The sequence below is a fragment of the Podarcis raffonei genome, chromosome 14, assembly GCF_027172205.1.
Source record: "Podarcis raffonei isolate rPodRaf1 chromosome 14, rPodRaf1.pri, whole genome shotgun sequence".
Taxonomy (NCBI): Eukaryota; Metazoa; Chordata; class Lepidosauria; order Squamata; family Lacertidae; genus Podarcis; species Podarcis raffonei.
The window spans coordinates 35,171,678-35,190,657 of NC_070615.1; the positions used below are offsets into that span (position 1 = coordinate 35,171,678).

The 18,980-nt window shown below is 44.5% G+C and overlaps 1 protein-coding gene across 3 annotated transcripts in view; it reads right to left on the reverse strand.

The window, feature by feature from the left end:
• Positions 1-18,980, reverse strand: part of XPO6 (exportin 6) — a 46,069-nt gene that overhangs the window by 8,366 nt on the left and 18,723 nt on the right. For all 3 annotated transcript variants that reach the window (XM_053365320.1, XM_053365319.1, XM_053365318.1), the window contains 11 exons: positions 18,503-18,956; positions 15,772-15,898; positions 14,705-14,814; positions 11,473-11,581; positions 10,940-11,032; positions 8,211-8,280; positions 5,444-5,603; positions 3,576-3,668; positions 2,628-2,772; positions 1,714-1,860; positions 857-1,046 (listed from right to left, as the gene is read on the reverse strand). In XM_053365320.1, coding sequence (XP_053221295.1) covers positions 857-1,046; positions 1,714-1,860; positions 2,628-2,772; positions 3,576-3,668; positions 5,444-5,603; positions 8,211-8,280; positions 10,940-11,032; positions 11,473-11,581; positions 14,705-14,814; positions 15,772-15,898; positions 18,503-18,956 — 1,698 coding nt within the window. The remainder of the gene's footprint in view (positions 1-856; positions 1,047-1,713; positions 1,861-2,627; positions 2,773-3,575; positions 3,669-5,443; positions 5,604-8,210; positions 8,281-10,939; positions 11,033-11,472; positions 11,582-14,704; positions 14,815-15,771; positions 15,899-18,502; positions 18,957-18,980) is intronic.

The following is an 18,980-nucleotide window of genomic DNA, read 5'->3' on the forward strand; positions in this document are numbered from 1 at the left end:
GGTGGAAAAGGGAGGCGGAAATGATGGCAGTAGAGACATTGCCTCCTTATTCCCTCCCCACACTGATCAAGTGTTTAATTAGGCTTTAAACCCCTGATTAAACATGCGGTTGCAAAAGTGCCTAAATCCTTTCCTTCTCCCCCTCAACCACCAACCACAGGTTGAATCAGGATTTAAAACCTTAATTGAAGTGCTGCACAAGGTCTCCCTCATTGGGTTTGGGTAAGTGGGGAGCCTGCTGCAGTACACACTGCTTCCTGCCAAACAGCTGTTGAAGGGGTACCATAGCATCAGCGAGAGCTCCCACATGCCATTTTGGAGCCCTTGGAGTATTTTTTTCCTGGACTTTTGGCTCACTGACATCCTTTTCAGACTCTGAGGAAGGTTTCCTTGCGAGCCACAAGGACTTTCCAGCTGTCTCTTGCCATTTCAGGTTAGGAATTGACTGCCTGGTGCCACATGTATACAAAGTCACACACAAGTGGGGAGATGACTGTATTTATATAGTACCATTAGTGAACACAACACTTTACAGAGTACGAGAGATGCATTTGTCTAAACCTCGCAACCCCCAGCACCAATCCCCTTATTTTCCCCAGAAGGACCAGCTGGAAGGGAAACAAAACTGATAGCAACCTCTCCTGGACTTAGGGGGACTTCAAGATCTCAATGTTACTCACAGCTATAAGTAAGGGTTAATTGCCAATGGACCATTGGGAACTGAGACATCAGTTATGCAAAGCTGCTATGTGAATACTTTGGCCAGAATGTCAGAGAGGTTTACTGATCCTTCTGTTCCGACTGTGCTAGCAGTTACTCTGCTGTTGCTAACAAGGCCTGTATTGGGGGAACTTACTATCGTCCTGCTGTATTTTCCTCTGGGGCAAGATGGCACTGGACTTCAGGCTGCGGTAATCCCTGGTAAGGGCGGAGATTAGGCTAGCATGGTTATTCGAGCGAATGGCCCACTGCTGTTCACTTTCTGGGAGGTTTGGCCATGGCAGCAGCAGGATATTTGAGAGCGCTCGGCACACGAGTATCTGAGCCTGCGGAGAATAAGACAGATCAAACAAAAAGAAAAGAAAAGAGGTAAGGAAGGAGAGAGAGGAGGAGCAGCTGAGGAAACACAATCAGCAACTCCAAAAGGGAAAAGGATGCTGGTGTCCAACCATTTAGATGGGGTTGCCTTGACACTACACTGCACAGACATGCCAACAGCAGAGCCAAAGAGCTTAGAGTCAACAGGCTTACTGAGCACTAAAAAGAAGAGGAGTTTGGATTTGATATCCCATTTTATCACTACCCTAAGGAGTCTCAAAGCGGCTAACAATCTCCTTTCCTTTCCTCCCCCACAACAAACACTCTTTGAATGAGGCTGAGAGACTTCAGAGAAGTGTGACTAGCCCAAGATCACCCAGCAGCTGCATGTGGAGGAGCGGGGAAGCGAACCCGGTTCACCAGATTACGAGTCTACCGCTCTTAACCACTACACCACACTGGCTCTAAGCAAAACACACATGCGTGGTTCAGATGCATGCTGCTCCTCTCCCCTCTCTTTATTGGAAGCAGCTGTGAGATCGGAAGCAGGCCACTTCTAAGCTACCCAGAATTACTTCTTGTGTCTGAACCATCTACAGTCAACGGACGTGCAGTGGTGTTGCTCCGCTATCCAAGCCAATACAATGGCAGCTCGCTCACTAAGTCCCACCGTACCTTATCAGGGAGGCGCTGAGCAGAAGTATCTGTGATCCTGTTGAACATTTTCTGGACAGTTGGGATGCTGATAAGAAACACGGGCCGTACTGTGGTGGCCAAGGAGACGAGCAGGTGGCAGGAGGACAACAGTAACTTCTCTTGTACCTGAGCAGGGCAGGGGGGGGGGAGGGCAGGAGGACAGAGATCTTCAGCCTCTTTTGTAACTGAATCAACAGAAGGGTTTGATCCAGAAGATTCAGAAACGGTACATAAGAGTGAACAGGTTTGTTGTGGCTGCTACTCCACGGAGGGGCAGCTGAAGGACATGCACTGGTCTTCTGGAACCTCTTCAACAGCTTATGAATGGGGAGTCAACCAGCAGCAACAATAACCTAGCCAGAATACTGTTTACGCTGCTCTTTCAGCCCATGATTACAAGAGGCAGCAAGAAGTTTAAGACCTCTCAGGAGTTCTGAGGGAGAGCAATTTATCAAAAAGCTAAGCCAGCCTCCCCAATTGGCGACAAGGAAGACAAAAGACAGGAGCAGCCAGAACCCAACCTGAAAAGTTTTGGAGAGGACTGCAGCTCAACCACTGCTCTAAACAGCACAGGATGGACAGTGGAGAACCAGGTTGGAGGCAAAGTTTTCATGCTCTGGTTCTGTTTTTTTGAATGGTGATCTCTAGTCTTTTGTTCTCCTGAGCACTCTCTTTGAAAGATCACCTTCCACCCAAGAAAGGGAAGCTCGTACTGCTGCAAAATGGTAGCTCAACCCAGCAGCAGTTCACTACTGACAGTTCAAATGAGGCAGCTTCCCATTATACACATTGACCAATAATTTACGTCCCCTGCACAAGAATGGCCACCTTGCCTGGCAAAAGAGGTTTGGTTTTGTACACAATGGCTGATGCCGCTGGGTCATGCATTGTACCTTAGAACTGATTAGTGGAGTGATTGCTTCCAGGGCAGTAGAGACGAGGGAGACAAATTGTGTGGGGTTTTGCCGATGAACTTCACCATAGAACTGTGCTAGCCAGTGACAGTAAGCCTGCAGGGCTGCAAGGGATTGTGCATGCCTAGAGGAACAGAGAGACACAGAATCTCAAATGTAAGATGAAGGGAATAGAAGTACACAAGACCAATAATCTTCAGGTCTACTCATTTCCAGTTGTGTATCTGACTTGAACCCTGGCTTCCTAGGTCTAACATGCTAATCCAGCCTTTCTCAACCTGGGTCCCCAGATGTTGTTGGACTACAACTCCCATCATCCCTGACCACTAGTCAACCCAAGGCTGAGAAAGGCTGCATCATGTAGGCTCTGCGAAACTGGTTGGCTGGGCTCAGGTCATAGCAGTCCATGACATCATTTGGTTGGGGCAGTTGCATCATGAGGAAGTGAGCAACACAGAGGAAAGGATATGAGACACATGAGCTGGGCCTATGGAGTCAAGGAGTGAAAACATCTGACATTCCTAGCAATGCCATAATCTATTAAAAGGACTGTTGACAAGCTGCTACAGAAGCTGCACAGACCACAGTGGCACTCTGACCGTGCAACTCCCTCCCACAGGACATGGAGAAGCAAAACTTTGGGCGCAATGTTTAGCCTTGGATAAGGAGGATCGCCAGCTGGGAAGGGACATCTGGTGGGGCTGGGCTGTGGTCATTCAGACTCTGCTGGGCCCCTCTGATTTCCTGTGCAGGAAAGATCTTTTGCAACCCCCATCACTATCAACGACTGCAGGGTGAAGAACTCTACAGAGTTCCCTTGCATAGGAACAAAACATGTCTTTCGGCTTCAGTAAGGAACCAGACTTCAAGTGAGCATTTCTAAAACACTTTCCAACACTGCATTTTTTATTATTATATCATACTCACACATCAATCAGGTCAGGTTTCAGGACAGATGGCACAGCAGTTTCAATATTGTAGAGTTTAATCTGGGACCCATATAGAGTTACCTTGACCAGTCTGTGGGAGGAGATAAGAGGCAAGGAAATGAGGAAAAGTGGGACTCAATAATATACAGGATCCTCTGCTATCTTGAACATAAACCCTGCTTTAGGTTGGATGCACAGAATCTATGCACAGAAGGGAAAGGAAGGGAACGTGTGTCCCATTTTGCCCATTGGTAAGTAATGCTGGTGGAAGACATTCTGGGGCCTGATGTTGTGTTCAATTGCTTTTAGCAATTTTTTAAAAAAAGTGATTTTCAGGTTTATATATTTCACTAATTTTACAATCATTTTAACATTTCAAAACTTGACTTCCTTCCCCCTCTTTCTGCTGTTCCTTAATTTTTTAAAAATATCTTCTGCATATCCAAATTAACTTAATCTGCTCATTTATTTATCATATACTCTTATGAAACTGCAGGTTATTACACTAATCCTGCCAATGTTCTTATCTGTTTACAATTTATCTGTAAATATTCAATAAACCAATTCTATTCTTTTATAAAAAGTTTGTTATCTTGATTTCTTATTCTTTCGGTAAGTTTCGCCATTTCTGCATATTCCATAAGTTTTTGTATCCATTCTTCCTTTGCTGGGACTTCAGCTTCCTTCCATTTTTGGGCGAGTAACATTCTTGCCACTGCAGTAGCATACATGAATAAGTTTCTATGCAGTTTAGGTAGTTCTGTTCCTTTAATTCCCAAAAGAAACGTTTCTTCTTTTTTGTTTTTTACAAATGTTTATTTGTTTCTAACTTCTTATTGTTAGCTACTTTGAGCCATTCAAAGGAAAAGTAGACCGTCCTTTTTGGATACAGTCCTTCAGAACAAATAAGGAGTCTGAAGGAGCAGTGTAAGATTTGGAAAGTTCTAACCCTCATCCAGCCTGCCAAACCTTACAAGTAATATGTTCTACTGCAGGGGTGGGAGGCTGGATCTGACAGGTGGGCAAGATCATGGCATCTGCTGTCGGTGACTTTGACAGGTGGGCAGGACCAAACCCAGCATACCTGCGTTTAGTGCTGAATGTAAATATCGCTTGCTGCGGGTACAGATTTACCTTGGATTGCATTTCACAGCAAATTTACAAAGGTGCCAAATACAACTTCCAGTTGCAGATAAACAACCAGAGGTGAACTTTCCGGCTCATTAGTCCTTTGCAGCTGGCTTTGCCTGAGGTCATATCACATCAGCGTGGGACAGATGAGGAAATAGGGCTTCCTGGGTCAAATCAGGATCCTTGCCTGCTTTGGCCCACAGGTAAGAGGCTTGCATGCCTGTCTTACCACTTCCGCTGTCACTGCCAGTCAGTGAAGGCAATACTGAGCAAGACAGACCAGTGGCATGATTTGGTATAAAGCATCTTTCTATCTTCTCCATTGGAAGCACAACACCCATAATCACGGCTGCATATTGTAATCACTGGTGTTTATATTTTGGCGCTATAATGGGGTTGCTTTATAGTGTATTTGAATTATGATGTATTTTTAAAATTCTTCAGCATTTTAACAATGCTGTGCTATTGATTTCCATGTTTTATTTATTTCTTTTATCTATTTAACTGCATTTATATGCTGCTTAATCATTAGCATTTCTAAGCAGTGTGTGTAAACCGCTCAGGAGTCACCTTGGCATTTGGCAGCATAAAGAACAGCAGGATTCTCTTAGGACTGCACGTAAAGGCCTACAGGAGGCATATCATAAAGACAGACAGCGGCTGGAGCTGAAATGCCAGCAGCTATTAGCAGGCCTGTCCCAGAATCCAACTCTACAAGAGGGTCACGCTGCCTACCTCTCCACTACAGTATGAGCATCGCTGAACCTCGCGGCAAACATGTCCCCAGTGAAGTACTCGGCTAACCGACCAACCGCTTGGAGCAAGGAGCTGAGGTCGCGCAAGGAGCAGTGTAAGCGCCGGCAGTCGTTCTCTGCAGTGATGTTCAGCCTGTGACCTGAAAGGACAGCATGAGCCAGTGGGAATAAAAATGCAAGGAGAAACCGGAATGCAAGTGCTTCTGCTAATAGGGACAAATTACTGCCCATTAAGGTGATTTAAAGAAATGGCTGTCTCCTGCACAAACTCTTCATAGAATTCAAATACAAAGATTGTCCGAAGCCATAACCTTGCAACACACAAGGCACTCATAGGAGAAATCTAATTATGCAGATAGCTTGCCAGGAAATGAAACATTTACCGTAATTACATTACATGCATTTGCTCTGCATTAGCTGTCTTGCAGGTCACAGTTCAAGCACCGAATGCAAGCAAGATTGCTAAATTAGGCAGCTTAGAAAGGGGCATTGTTAAAGAGGACATTGGGGTTTTAATCTTTACTAATTATTTGCAGCTCTTTTCCTCCCAAAAGGCTAAAATGTTTTTCAGAACAGGGTGGCCCCGCTTTACCACACAAGCAACAACAGGGACCCAAACAGCAGAAGTCAAAGTAGTTTAATCAGAGATAGAAAATCCTGATTGGTTCAAGGGGGTGGCCTCTAGACAACTGCAACATAGAGAAGCTGCGTGTTTCTAATATCCGCTGCTGAAGAGCACACCCACAAGAAAACACGCTGGGATTTAGTACTTCCAGTTAAATAGCAGGAGTCAAAGCAATCTTAATTTTGTAGCCAGAGGTGCCATCTTCTTAACAGACACTGGCACCCTCAATCCTCTTAAGAAGATGGCACCTCTGGCCACAAAATTAAGATTGCTTTGACTCCTGCTATTTAACTGGAAGTACTAAATCCCAGCGTGTTTTCTTGTGGGTGTGCTCTTCAGCAGCAGATATACTTTGGTGGGGAAGGAGTCGAAACTGCCCCAGCCCCTAGGAGTTGGCGTGCCTGTTGTGGGCGGTTACCAGCCATTTTGACCTTGAACATGCCTAGACTACGGTAAAACGCTCTACACAGGGCTGCCTTTCAGTCTGTGCAGAATGTGGCAGCTAGATTCCTAACTTGTCTGGGTGTTCTAATCTTCTCTCAGACCTCTCCTGCATTAGTTGCAGAGGTTCTTGGTCTGTTGCTGGCCCAAATTCAAACTGTCAGTTTGACCTTGAACATCAAGGGGTCCAAAAAGCAGCCCATCTCCAAATATACCTTTCTGTACCTTAATATGTTCAACAGAAGGCCTTCCACAGAATGCCCTCACCATCTGAGGAGAGGTGGTTGGTTGGCAGGCAGAGGGCTTTCCCAGTGGTGGCACCCCAACTATGGAACAGCCTCACCCTAAAGTTATTTTGGTTCCAGGCAAAGGTCCTTTTTATTATTTTCATAAGCCTTTGTAATCTTTTCTCTTTTAAATGTTTTACAGTCTGTTAACTGTTTTATGCTGCTTCAGTTTTACTGCCTTATTAGTTATACCTGTATTTGAAAGTTTACTTCGATCGAGACACTTCAGAAATAAAACTACTTAGGTGTCATACAAGGTGTTTAGCCAAACTGTATTATTATATGGAATTTTATTAAAGGGCATGATATAAAATACATTGCGCCCCACCCCCCATGAAAAACCTCACTTGAGACAAGTTACCGTATTTTTCGTCCTATAGGGCGCACTGGCCCATAGGACGCACCTCGTTTTTTTTGGGGGGGGGGGGAAATGAATTAAAAAAAATTATTCCCCCCCCAGCCGCGGCTGCCGCCCCAAGCCTTGCGCACACCTGCCCGAAGCACGGGGCACCATCTGGAGGGCTCCGCATGCTTCGGGCGACAGGCTGCCGCCCCAAGCCTCGCGCGCCTGTTGGGACCTCCCGCTGGGCGCGCAAGGCTTGCAGACACTCGCCCAAAGCACGGGGAACCCTCCGGAGGGCTCCCCATGCTTCGGGCGGCAGGCTGCCGCCCCAAGCCTCGTGCGCCCGTTGGGACCTCCCACCGGGCGCGCAAGGCTTGCAGATACTCGCCCGAAGCACGGGGAGCCCTCCGGAGGGCTCCCCGTGCTTCGGGCGGCAGGCTGCCGTCCCAAGCCTCGCGCCTGGCGCGCAAGGCTTGCGGACACTCGCCGGGGCTGCAGGCTGCTGCCCGCAAGCCTTGTGAGCCCGCGGGAACTTCCGCCGGGCTTGCAAGGCTTGCAGATAGCTTCCTGAAGCCTGGAGAGCGAGAGGGGTCGGTGCGCACCGATGCCTCTCGCTCTCCAGGCTTCAGCGAAAGCCTGCATTCACCCCATAGGACGCACACACATTTCCCCTTCATTTTTGGAGGGGGAAAAAGTGCGTCCTATGGGGCGAAAAATACGGTATATAATGCACAAGTTAAAACACCTTTCTTTAAAATGTGCATATAAAAATCATATTTCTGTAAGCCAAAAAGGAATTTACAACAGGTAGAATGTATTAACCTCTATATAATGCAGAATAATATAGTTAGACACCATACAGAGTAAGCAAATTTTAGCTACTGGGATATTTTTGCCAGTATAAATTGCTGTTTATGTCAGAATGAACGTGCACATACTTAAAGCAGTTTTCCCAAGTTAAAGAATGCCAGCTCAGTGATCAGCCCAATATTATAGCAACACAAACAGCACACATACACATGAGATTTCAAACACTGGTAATTTGTCTTACCTGTTCCTGAATTGACTATGAATTGTTGGAGTCCCAGATATACATCTAGATTTTCCTGGAGAACTGGAAACTGAGAAGAAGAAAACAAGCATAACTTACAAGGTCCTCAACTATAGTAACCATGTATGGTTCCCTGCTGTTTAGAATCTGGACCTAAGCACAATTCATCTGTCACCTAAACCTTCATGGACAGGGAAAATAAAAGTTTGGGAGTTCAATGAAAAATGATGTCAATGGGACACTGCAGGAAAACGATTCCCCTGGGAAAGAAGCTTTTCCAAAACAGGACTTGCTTACTAATGGTCTGCAACAGGATCCAGAATGCTCTTAAATACATGTTTGCAGAACTGCATGGGTCCCAGCGGTCAACAGTAACATCCTCCATTGCCTTTACCCAGCATTCAAGTGCCCCATGGGCTTCACATACGTTACTGGGGATGTCTATGAAGATAGGCAAGGCAGCGGTAAAGGTAAGTCACTGTTCCCATTTTTTGTCCCACTTTTACGCAGTGGCCGCCAAGGCAGCATATATGCAACAGTGACACACAAGAATACACAAAATAAAGCAGATTAACATAAACAGTGTCAGCCTTAGCAACAGGAGGGAAATAACCACGAACAATTCCATAATGATAACCTGCCTGTAATCACCACCATCATAATGGGAGGACTTACGCTGAGAGTGCAGCTTGCTTTTAAGGTTCCCTAAGCAATTTATGGTGAAGGGAGAGCTGGATCAGATTTATAGCACAGCATCCTATGGTCAAAACTATGTGGCACTAAATATATCATCAGCAACAATGCCTGTGTTTTTAAAGACAGTATTAAGACATCACTCCTCACACCTTCCATTTTTTTGCCGGAAAAACTGTACATGAGAAAGGGAGGTTAAACCCTTCCTTCTCCAGTCACATTCCTGCCATAAACTGCCCTACACTGCTCTGCAATTACTCTTAGAAAGTGTTCCTATAGGTACTAATGTGACTCCCACGCCCTCAGGTTAAATATTGCAATGGTGCCGGGGGTGGTGGTGGTAGCAGGATAGTGGTACGATCCAGTTCCACTGAAATCTGCCTCCCCCAGCTTAGTATTTTTTTTAACCCAGATGTAATGGCAAACAAGGCATACAATGTCACATGCTAATATTGGCCAGGAAGGGAGGGGTTTAGCCTGTCTCCAGTCTCTTGCAAACTTCCCCCAACGATGCATGTAGCACTACATGTGGTTTGTCACATTGATCATTTATAGCTACTGTTCTGCTAATGTACAGGTCAAGGGTCAGAGGATGAAGAGCTGAAAGACAGAAGCAGCAACACCAGCTCCTAAAATGTGAAAATCCTCACAGCCACCCCCCGCCCTGGACTGCAAGCCTTTAAACACACACCATGCTGCTAGATATTCATTTGCAATATAGGTTTAATAATGCACCATCTGTTGGCAAACTGCAGCACTGAGTGTCCCCAAACTGGAAAGCACCAAGAGATGAGCAGGGGAGGGAATCCCTGCCAGAAGTGTCAATCTCACACCAAGGAATTCTAAGTGCTAATCTAGCACCACCGGACAAGGAGATGGCATGCTGTGTTACTAGCCGGCAGGTATGTCACAGCTTTGCAACAGGGAAGCAAGATGAGAGACACAGGGAAATGATCAGATGCCTTGGCTGCCATCCCAGGAGTCAATGTCACGTGGCAGGATTTAAACCGCATAGTTGTTCCAGCTAGGTCTATGAGCTCAAAGCCTACCTCCTAGTGGGCAAAAGTTTAGCAGAGCCATCTCATACTACTACTAACTTGGCATGCTCCTTGTGGCAATAGCCGCAGAGAGGATGTACAGTGGTACCTTGGGTTACATACGCTTCAGGTTACATACGCTTCAGGTTACAGACTCCGCTAACCCAGAAATAGTGCTTCAGGTTAAGAACTTTGCTTCAGGATGAGAACAGAAATCGTGCTCCGGCGGCGCGGCAGCAGCAGGATGCCCCATTAGCTAAAGTGGTGCTTCAGGTTAAGAACACTTTCAGGTTAAGTACAGACCTCTGGAACGAATTAAGTACTTAACCCAAGGTACCTTAACTAAGGTACAAGATGTGATTTCTGCCAAGGAGGTGAGAAAACAGATACCCAGTCTCGAACTGGAACCCAGGGTGGAGGTGTGCCCATGTGAACATGTATGATCTTGTGACATGCGCATGCCAGCATGTCGCTGTTAACAGAGTGGCCAACCCTCAAAGTGGACCCTAGTCAGAAAAAGGTTAAGCCACCCCTGCTCTATACAAAACTGGCACACAGGAACACAATTTCCACCAAATACTTTCACTTTACGCTTGCCAATTGATTTTAAGATTCCTTGAAAAGGTGAATGACTGAAGCACTGCTTGAAGTTAAGCAACTTTGCAAGTGAGTCATGTGTACTGGGTATTTATTTATTTCTAAAGTTAATATTACTATTATTATCTGAGCCTCCATTCTAGGTCAGAAGGACCACAATCCTCAAACTCAAACATCTTTTCCCACCACCATCTACGTATCGGGCATGTTTATATCAGGTCAACAGAACCTTGGGGTCAGGCTTTCGGTGAACTCAATGGAGTGAAGACCGCAAACAGGCAATTCTTCTAACCACCTAGAATTCCTGCTACACCTCACATCAAAAGCAGGTCTTTGAAGTAACAATGGCATGGATCGAAACTCTGAAGGACAGTGAGAGTAAAGTTCACACTCCCCACTTACCAGGGTCGAAAAGGCATGCGTTGGCAGGAGCTCCATTACTTTGGCCACTACTTCCAAGCTCTGGCGTAGGTACCGCTGCCACTCTGTCTGTTGCTGTGAGAAAGAAATACCATGATCAGCTGTTTTATTTGCCTTTGCACCAGGGCTGTTGGAACGGATTTTCCACAAGTAGAAAAATGAGGCGACAGAATGCTAAGTGGTTAGAGTGGGCAATTCCAGTTCATGCTATGGGTGAAGAAATGCCATTTTGGATCACTCTGACAACTTAAAAACAAATCTGCAAGTAAAAATTTTAAAAAACCTGGCACACCTGCAAAAAAGGTTCATAACCTCCACACCACACTTCCCAGGCTTGTAATCATAAGGCACAAGACATTGGAGGTGGTGAAAAGTCCTGTTAGCCTCAAAGAATTCAGCTATGCTATTCTGCACATGCCTTCAGATTCCATAATATGCAATGGAAGCATAATGTTTTCTACTTTCTACTTTCACAGTTATTACGATTCTCAAGTCTACAGTCTTCTGCTTCTTACATCATCATCCAGCGTCTCGTCATCCAGCTCTTCCAACTGGGCCTGGTTGTACCTGAACTGTATCCGATTTAATACTTCTGTCAGCAGAAGAACCAGGGCATCTTCGTACCTGGGAAAGAGCAAAAGGAAAATCCCAATCAAATTTGGAACCATTATAATGGAAGGAAATGGTAGTCCATGGGAAGTTATACCAACGTTACTTAAACTTAAAGAGAAAAAGGCATGGCACGCAACTGACATGAGACATCTGAAAAAATGGTTTCTTTGTTTTTTTAAAAAGGGTTGCAAAATAATAGTAATTATGGGGTGATGTTCAGCTAAGTTTTACTCAAAGTAGAGCTACTAAAATTAATGGAACTAAGTTATAACCACTAATACCAATGAGTCCACTTTGAGCCAGACCTAGTTGAATTCTGTTCATTCTAACAGAGTTGACAATATATGGAATATATGGAAAATGATCTTTAGCACTATTTGGTCTGACACCACATCCTTATTCAAGACAAGTCATTGCTAAATGAAGTACGAGAGAGGAAGTTCTCACTAAGGCCTTGGCAGAAAGCAACGTTTCATTTAAATAAGAGGACAATTGAGCTACTCAGAAAGGAATTCCGTTATGCATAATCAAATCTGATTGCTAAGTGTGTACATACCCTGGTGCTGCCTCCCCTAACCAGCTGTGCTCCAGATGTTTCCAGGCCAGCCACGATAGCCAATAGTCAGAGATGATGGGAGTTTTAGTCCATCAGGACCAGGACTGTACTAGGGTGGGCAAGCTGTCCTAATATATCATCTGCTCATTTTCTCTCTTTATTCTTCTGCACACACTCTTCATGCTTCTGATACCATCTTGAAGTCTAAGATTCACTATGTTACCTCCATATACATTGTTTCTCTCTTTTATTTTATTTGTCATTTGTCATTTTATTTGTCATTCTAATTTCCATTTCAAATCCAGGCTACACTGCCACGCCTGTTTTCCACAAGGCTAGTTCAACCCGCACAGTCACAGGCCTGGACACTTTTAAAAGGGTAAGAGAAAGCACGTGCGCGCACACACCCCCCTCTTTAAGAAAGGAGTAATATGGAGTGAAAGTTTGCTTGTATATTCCGGGGGGAGAGAATCTATGTTTTTAGGGTCAAACTCCAGTTGCGAGTGTGCAATGCTGCTGGTTTGAATTTCAAAATAATAGTGTTCCCTGTAACTTGAGATTTATCTACAATACTGATGCACCATACTCACATCAGATATTTATCACCTTGAGATGTTTAGCTTTTCTTGTTAAAAACAAGAAAACTTTAGTCCTTGAGGGCTTCAAAGATATGCTTGGAAAGTGTGTCAATGAAATCTCAAGAGGCAGAAGTTGAACAATACTCTCCACTCTTCCCCACGGCCAGAATATGTTATGCAAATAAATACTATGAAAATTGGTTTGACTTGCTTAACTTATACAGGTTGCAGAAGTCTGCTTTTCCTAGTGCAGGACCCAAATACAGATATACATTCTATATTTTTAAACGCCCAGAACCCCAATCATGCACAAGGAATTGATGCCCTTTCCTACAAAACCGCATATACCGTTACAACATTTCCAGGTATGGCTTCATTTTTAAGACTGCCCTTCTTAGAAATGTGGTGTTTACTGCCTGAACAAATGCAGAACTCAGCCTATTTTCTCACGAAGCTCCCAATTGCAAAACCAAAAGAAAAAAGCAACACACCACGGAGTGACATCAGCCCCAGCAGTGACATAGCAAGTTGCAGGAAGTACTTGCTGTCCCACTATTCTTTCATAAGAAAAATGCATTGAGAAAAAGCTCCCTCCAGCATATGCAAAAGACAAGTGAGCAAGCTAAAAATGTATTTCTCCCACCCCCACCTGCTTTGAGGGAGTCTGTCGACAGCTTATCTTACACGCTCTCATGCTCTTCTCAGCGTGGTGAGAAATGAACTACTGAAGGAGAGATCCTGTGGTTATTTGAACATGCAGTCTGGGGAGATTTAAACCCCAAGATCCTGTATTCGAACCAACATTTCCCTTTTGGGTCATTTGTTTCCTCCTCCACTGAGGGGACTGAGCATGCAAACCCAAGGTGTGCTCCCAAATCCCTTCCTGCAGACCATTTCAAGGGACAAACAACGACATTGAATGAGCTCTCTATCTTAAGCACACGGAGAGTCTGAGCAAGGAATAGGGTCAGGCCAGGATGTCAATTGAACTGGGAGGCTGGTAGGAGCACCCAGACTAGCTGATTTGTACACGAGGCTCTGCTTGGAAGAGGCGTAAACTACAACGGACAGGAAGCCTCAAATGCTGTTCCTGCGGTGTAAGTAAGCTTACGCTTATAGGTAAACACTTCCTGCCCCTATGACAGCTCTACAACTTCCTGTCCCTATGACAGCTGTAAGAGTTGCATTAAAAAGAAACAAGTCCAGAAATAATGATGCAACTTCCCTCTTCTTGCATTCTTACAAGTAGCAAATGAAGGTTTGGAACTCCCTCTGTGAACAACTAATCCTTTCTGGCTGCCCATCTCCTTAATCCAAGCCAGTGAGACTTGGGCTGAAACTGTTAAGGAGTGTTTCTTCTCACTATATTAGGTCTGCATACGCAGCTGTACAAAGCAGCAAAATGGATTACCCCTTTTCATATAGAAGGGGACGGGAGGAGGGGTGTTACTTTTTCTGAATGCACCTATGTGGGGGGAAAGGTCTAAAACTAGAAAGCTAGTCTGAGACAGAACTAATATTCCTTGAATGCTAGTTTGATTTTTAACTTTATGGTGCTTTAAAACAATAACAACTTATATATGTGGGAGAGTATTCAAAATACCCCCCCAACCTACAGTGATGTGACATGGTACAGTCCATTCTGGAACATCATTCTGCTGCAAGTTTGGTAGATCAGGCTTTCCTTTCTAGCTTAGAAACATATCTGAAGGCAAGCTTCTCTCCACTGTGCCCAGTGCAGTGCACCCAAATGGACTCTGTGAGAACAACAGCAAGGAAAAATAAAGCTGGCCTTTTCCACTGCAATCCTGAATGCCTCTGCGCAGAGCAAGAGCAGCCACAGGATTATATCCAAGTTGCTAGAAAAAGGACAAGCCTTTAAAAAAACACACCCACCCTTTGTAGCCTTCAAAATGATGCCCAGTGAAGGAAGGAAGCAGCAGGAAAAGCTGTGATACAAATGAGCAGGGGATCTTCCACTGCGCTGCTAATCTTGCTTACCTGTTGAGAACTGCTTCTTTATCTGCCAGACGACTCTTTATCTTACTGGTTAAGTAATCCAAGAAGAGAGTCCAGATGTCTAAGCAGGAGAAGTAACCTTCATGGGTAGGCTGAAACACGGAAGTCAACAGACAATTTTTAACAGTAGCACAAACTGGATATGGAGAGAGAATTGTAATAGCCACTTGATAGACAACGGAGCTTCTCTTCCTTGCCTTCCTCCTAATGTCACCTTAGACCACATTCACACCATACATTAAAAGCAGAATCATACCACTTTAAACAGTCATGGCTTCCCCAAAGAATTCTGTGAACTAGTTAAGGGTCTGGGAATTGTTTGGAGACTCCTATTCCCCTGCCAGAGCTACAATTCCCAGAGTTCCCTGGAAGAGGAATTGATTGTTAAACTACCCTGATAAGTTTTTAGGTCCCAATTTTGTTAGGTCTTTTCATTCTTATTTTCATGACCAGCTGCTCTGAGAACCCCTTGGGGTTTGAAGAGGGAGTAATGCATATGTTCTTTTTTTAAATTTAGGTTCTGTTTTAAATTCTCTTACTGTACCCTGGAGCTGGAAAACAACAACAACAATGCAGAGACAAAAGAAGATACGCAAACACCATATCTTGGCACAGAAGCATCTCATTCTGCACTCCTTATCTTTGAACAAGCCTGAGAGATTCAAATGCTTGTATCCTGCATTTGAAAGAAAAGCTGGTCCAAATAAAAGGTACATTTTAAAATCAAAACTAAATACTGTCTCATTGGCTCCATATTTTTGTTTTCCTGGAAACCAAAACAGCTACTGAGATTTGATCTCAGTCAAGACCTCTGTGTTGTGTGGTACCCAATATAATATTTCCAGGCGTGCCAGGAAGTCACTGAAATATGCACCCAGGGCTTTCAGCGGTCAATCTGGAGACCAGGATTGCTGCTATTTGCAATGCAAAAGTAACATTTTAATTCGAATGCAGTAAAAACCCAACAGAGTGTTTTCACGTGAAACCTTATAGGATAATCAACTCTAAACAAAGCTGGATTAAGGAGAAGAGACATGCCAGTGTTGTACCTGATGAAACGTGTACTTGAACAGCAATGCAAGGAATTCAACCACGGGAAACTGGGAGTAGGACTCGATCCTCCTCAAGTGGACACTCACAAAGAGGCGCAGAAAGTCAGTAAACTTCTCTATGTAACTACAAGGGAAAGACGAGATAAAACCTGATCAAGTCAACCTGAATACTGACAGAAGCAACAGAAGCACTGAAACATTTAAATTTACTTCATACCTCTTTCATTAAATAACACATTTTGCAGCCATTTAAAAAACAATTAAATTAAATCCCTACAGAAATTACCTACACGGCGGGAAACCCTTCATTCCATTATTACCTGAAACATAGCAAGAAAGAGATTCTCTCGTCAACGGCAACTTTGGCTTTTGTCAAAATACCAACTCAAACCTTCTGCTAAGAAATCCCATTATGTATTTCACTGTCACCTATGTTAGCTGAAACATAGTTATGCATCTCAAGCCACAGCCTGCTATGCCACATAGCATGCCAATTTTGAAACCAGAAGGACTTTCAGAGCTGGCCTTGATAGGGAATGATGGATGGGGGAAAGGGGTGGTGCTTCTGAAAACCAAATGATCCCAGTGGATCCATCTATAGCACAACTAATATCTTCTACTATTAAGGTATTGATTTATGAAAGAACACAAGGCTTTGGCAGCAAAGAACAAAGCTGTTCTCTTCCCCAAGAACTTTATAGTCCAGGGATTCCCACTCCCATTGGCCCTGGTAGCTGGGGTTGATGGGAGTTGGAGCCCAACAATATTTGGAGGGCTGCTGGTGCCCTAGCACTGTTCAAGTCAGGTCCCCACCTGAAGGCAGAACAATCACACAGCTGCAAAACCCTCCAGTTCTTGGGGGAGCGGAAGCTTATTAAAAGAACATTGCAAAACAGAGATACACACTCAAGTCCCCCCCCCCCAGCCACAGAACTTGAGAGTTCCTTTGTACACAGCACACACTGAGACCCTGGACAACTTTACTGGTTGTCTTAACGCCTTCTGTTTTGTACCTTAAGTGCCTCTAAAAGAGAGACAAAATTATAATAATTGTTATTTGCCGAACATTTCTTTCACACGCTCAACTTGCTTTGTGTCGATTATCCTGGTGATCCTTAGATCTGCCCCAAAATGTAGACCAGTACTGTGACCCTCCAAGTATCAGATGTGAGGGAAATGGATTCCTTCAGGCCACCAAGAGAATTCAAACTTAGAATCGTCATTTTAACTCAGAAAGCAGCTCTCTATACCAGGATTGGGCAAAGTCTGACCTGCTCCTGAAATATAGAGTGCTGGGTGGTGGTAGTGGTAAGAAGAAATGGGCAGGTAGACTTTTATGTAGTGAATGAGGAAAAAGTAGGCCAGAAAATCACAATAAGAAGACTTTCCTCCCAAATATGGAGGAATTTTGAGAGGCCTGCTCACATTTGATTTGCTGCTCACAAATTTAATACTCAGTTCAGTTAATCCTCATTAAAAAAAAGAACAGCACAGCATGGTTACTAGTGACATGCAGCACCTAGCAGATATTTTACATAATATGCCCTCTCTTTTGAAGCAGAAGTGTCTACTAGGAAAGAAGGAAGATATTAGGTAAAAGATTGAGGTGAGTGGGTGTAGAAAAAACTGGGAATTGGATAAGGTATGACTAGGCTGGATGCCCTCCAGGTGCTCAAAGTCTAAGAAAAGTAAGACTAGTGCTGACTTATAACACCACTACTTCTTGTTTTTGACGTTAGCCTTCCAGAAACATTCATTTGTAAAAACAAATGATATTGTCAGTTGCACCAACAGATCCCTTGAATCCCTCTCTGGCAGCAATTTGAAGCACAAGGAGTGCTGAATCCTATAACCATCTCTGCCAGTATCCACTTCAGCAGCTCCTCTAGAAAGCCAAGGTATTTTTGCTTTATTGTCAAAAGTCATTGACAAAAGCAGCCCAAAGTTTTCTCAGTACATTTCTGTTTTAAAAACAAACTAACTTGACTTCCCTAAGGGCAGATCCCACATCATACATTTAATACACATTCAGCACTCATCTAAAACACATGGCTTTACCCAGAGGATCCTGGGATCTGCAGTTCCCAGAATACTTTGGGGGGAGTCAAGTGCTTTAAATATGCACTGAATGTGCTTTAAATGTATAGTGTGGATGTGACCCAAGGTTACTAGTCTCTTGTTTAAAAAGAGTACAAGTAAATCTATACATATTTAAAGGAACAGAAAAATAAACCAACTTCTTTTATATAGCTGGTTCAATAGCAGAAGCCACTGCAGCTCTCCTAAGTTACTTTAAAACCTCTAATGGTTCTGCGTGATTTCATGTCTACAATTAGCATCCCCATCCATTTGGAATTTGACAGAAGAGGCCAGATAGAAAAGGAAGACCCTTTTACCTCACTATGTCTCTTTGGCTGCTTTCAGCAACAACCGAATGAAGGCAAATTCAAATCTTGCACAACCTCAGACCTGCAGCCAAACTGTAATGAACGGGGGCGGGGGGGGGGGGAGGAAGAAGGAATACAAACACCGCAGTCGCTTTGCAACGTCAGCCTCCCACAGCCAACGTACCTGGTCACACCTACCTGCCCACCCTTCCTTCTTCGTCACGGGACTCTGAAAATAGGTGATTAGACACACCATGCATGACAAGAAGTCAGTAAAGACCATCTTGCAGTAAACAGAAAAGATCAACAATATCGATTTGTCTGGGCTGGCTCTCCCTTACCTCTCGTCCAGTTCCTCCAGCCGACTCTTCACCGTATGGGCATTGTTCTCCTTGGTGATCTTCTGCAAGAGGTAAAACGTCTGCTGGAACATCCGCAGCAAGTACTCCTCAAACTCCACAGGCACACAGTTCTTTGACATCAGTTCATTGATGCAAGACATGGCAAGCACCCCAAGCCGGCCACGTTCTTGATTCAAGACAGAGTTCTGGTTGCTGCCATTGAGGGAGGACATCTTCCTGGCTCGGGTGTCGCAGCCAAAGCGGGCAAAATGGAATATGGTGGTGAGGAGGGAAGGGGTGATGCTCGTAGACAGAGGGATCCAGCTGAAGAGGTGGGCTAGGCACTCCAATGCCAGGGAACAAATGTACTCGCTCTCTGTGTCAAGGACGGGGATTGGCTGGTTCAATAGTTTGGCTGTGCTGGGACTCTGCAACAAACTACTTAAAAGGTCACCTGGGGAAGGGAAGATCGAAACCA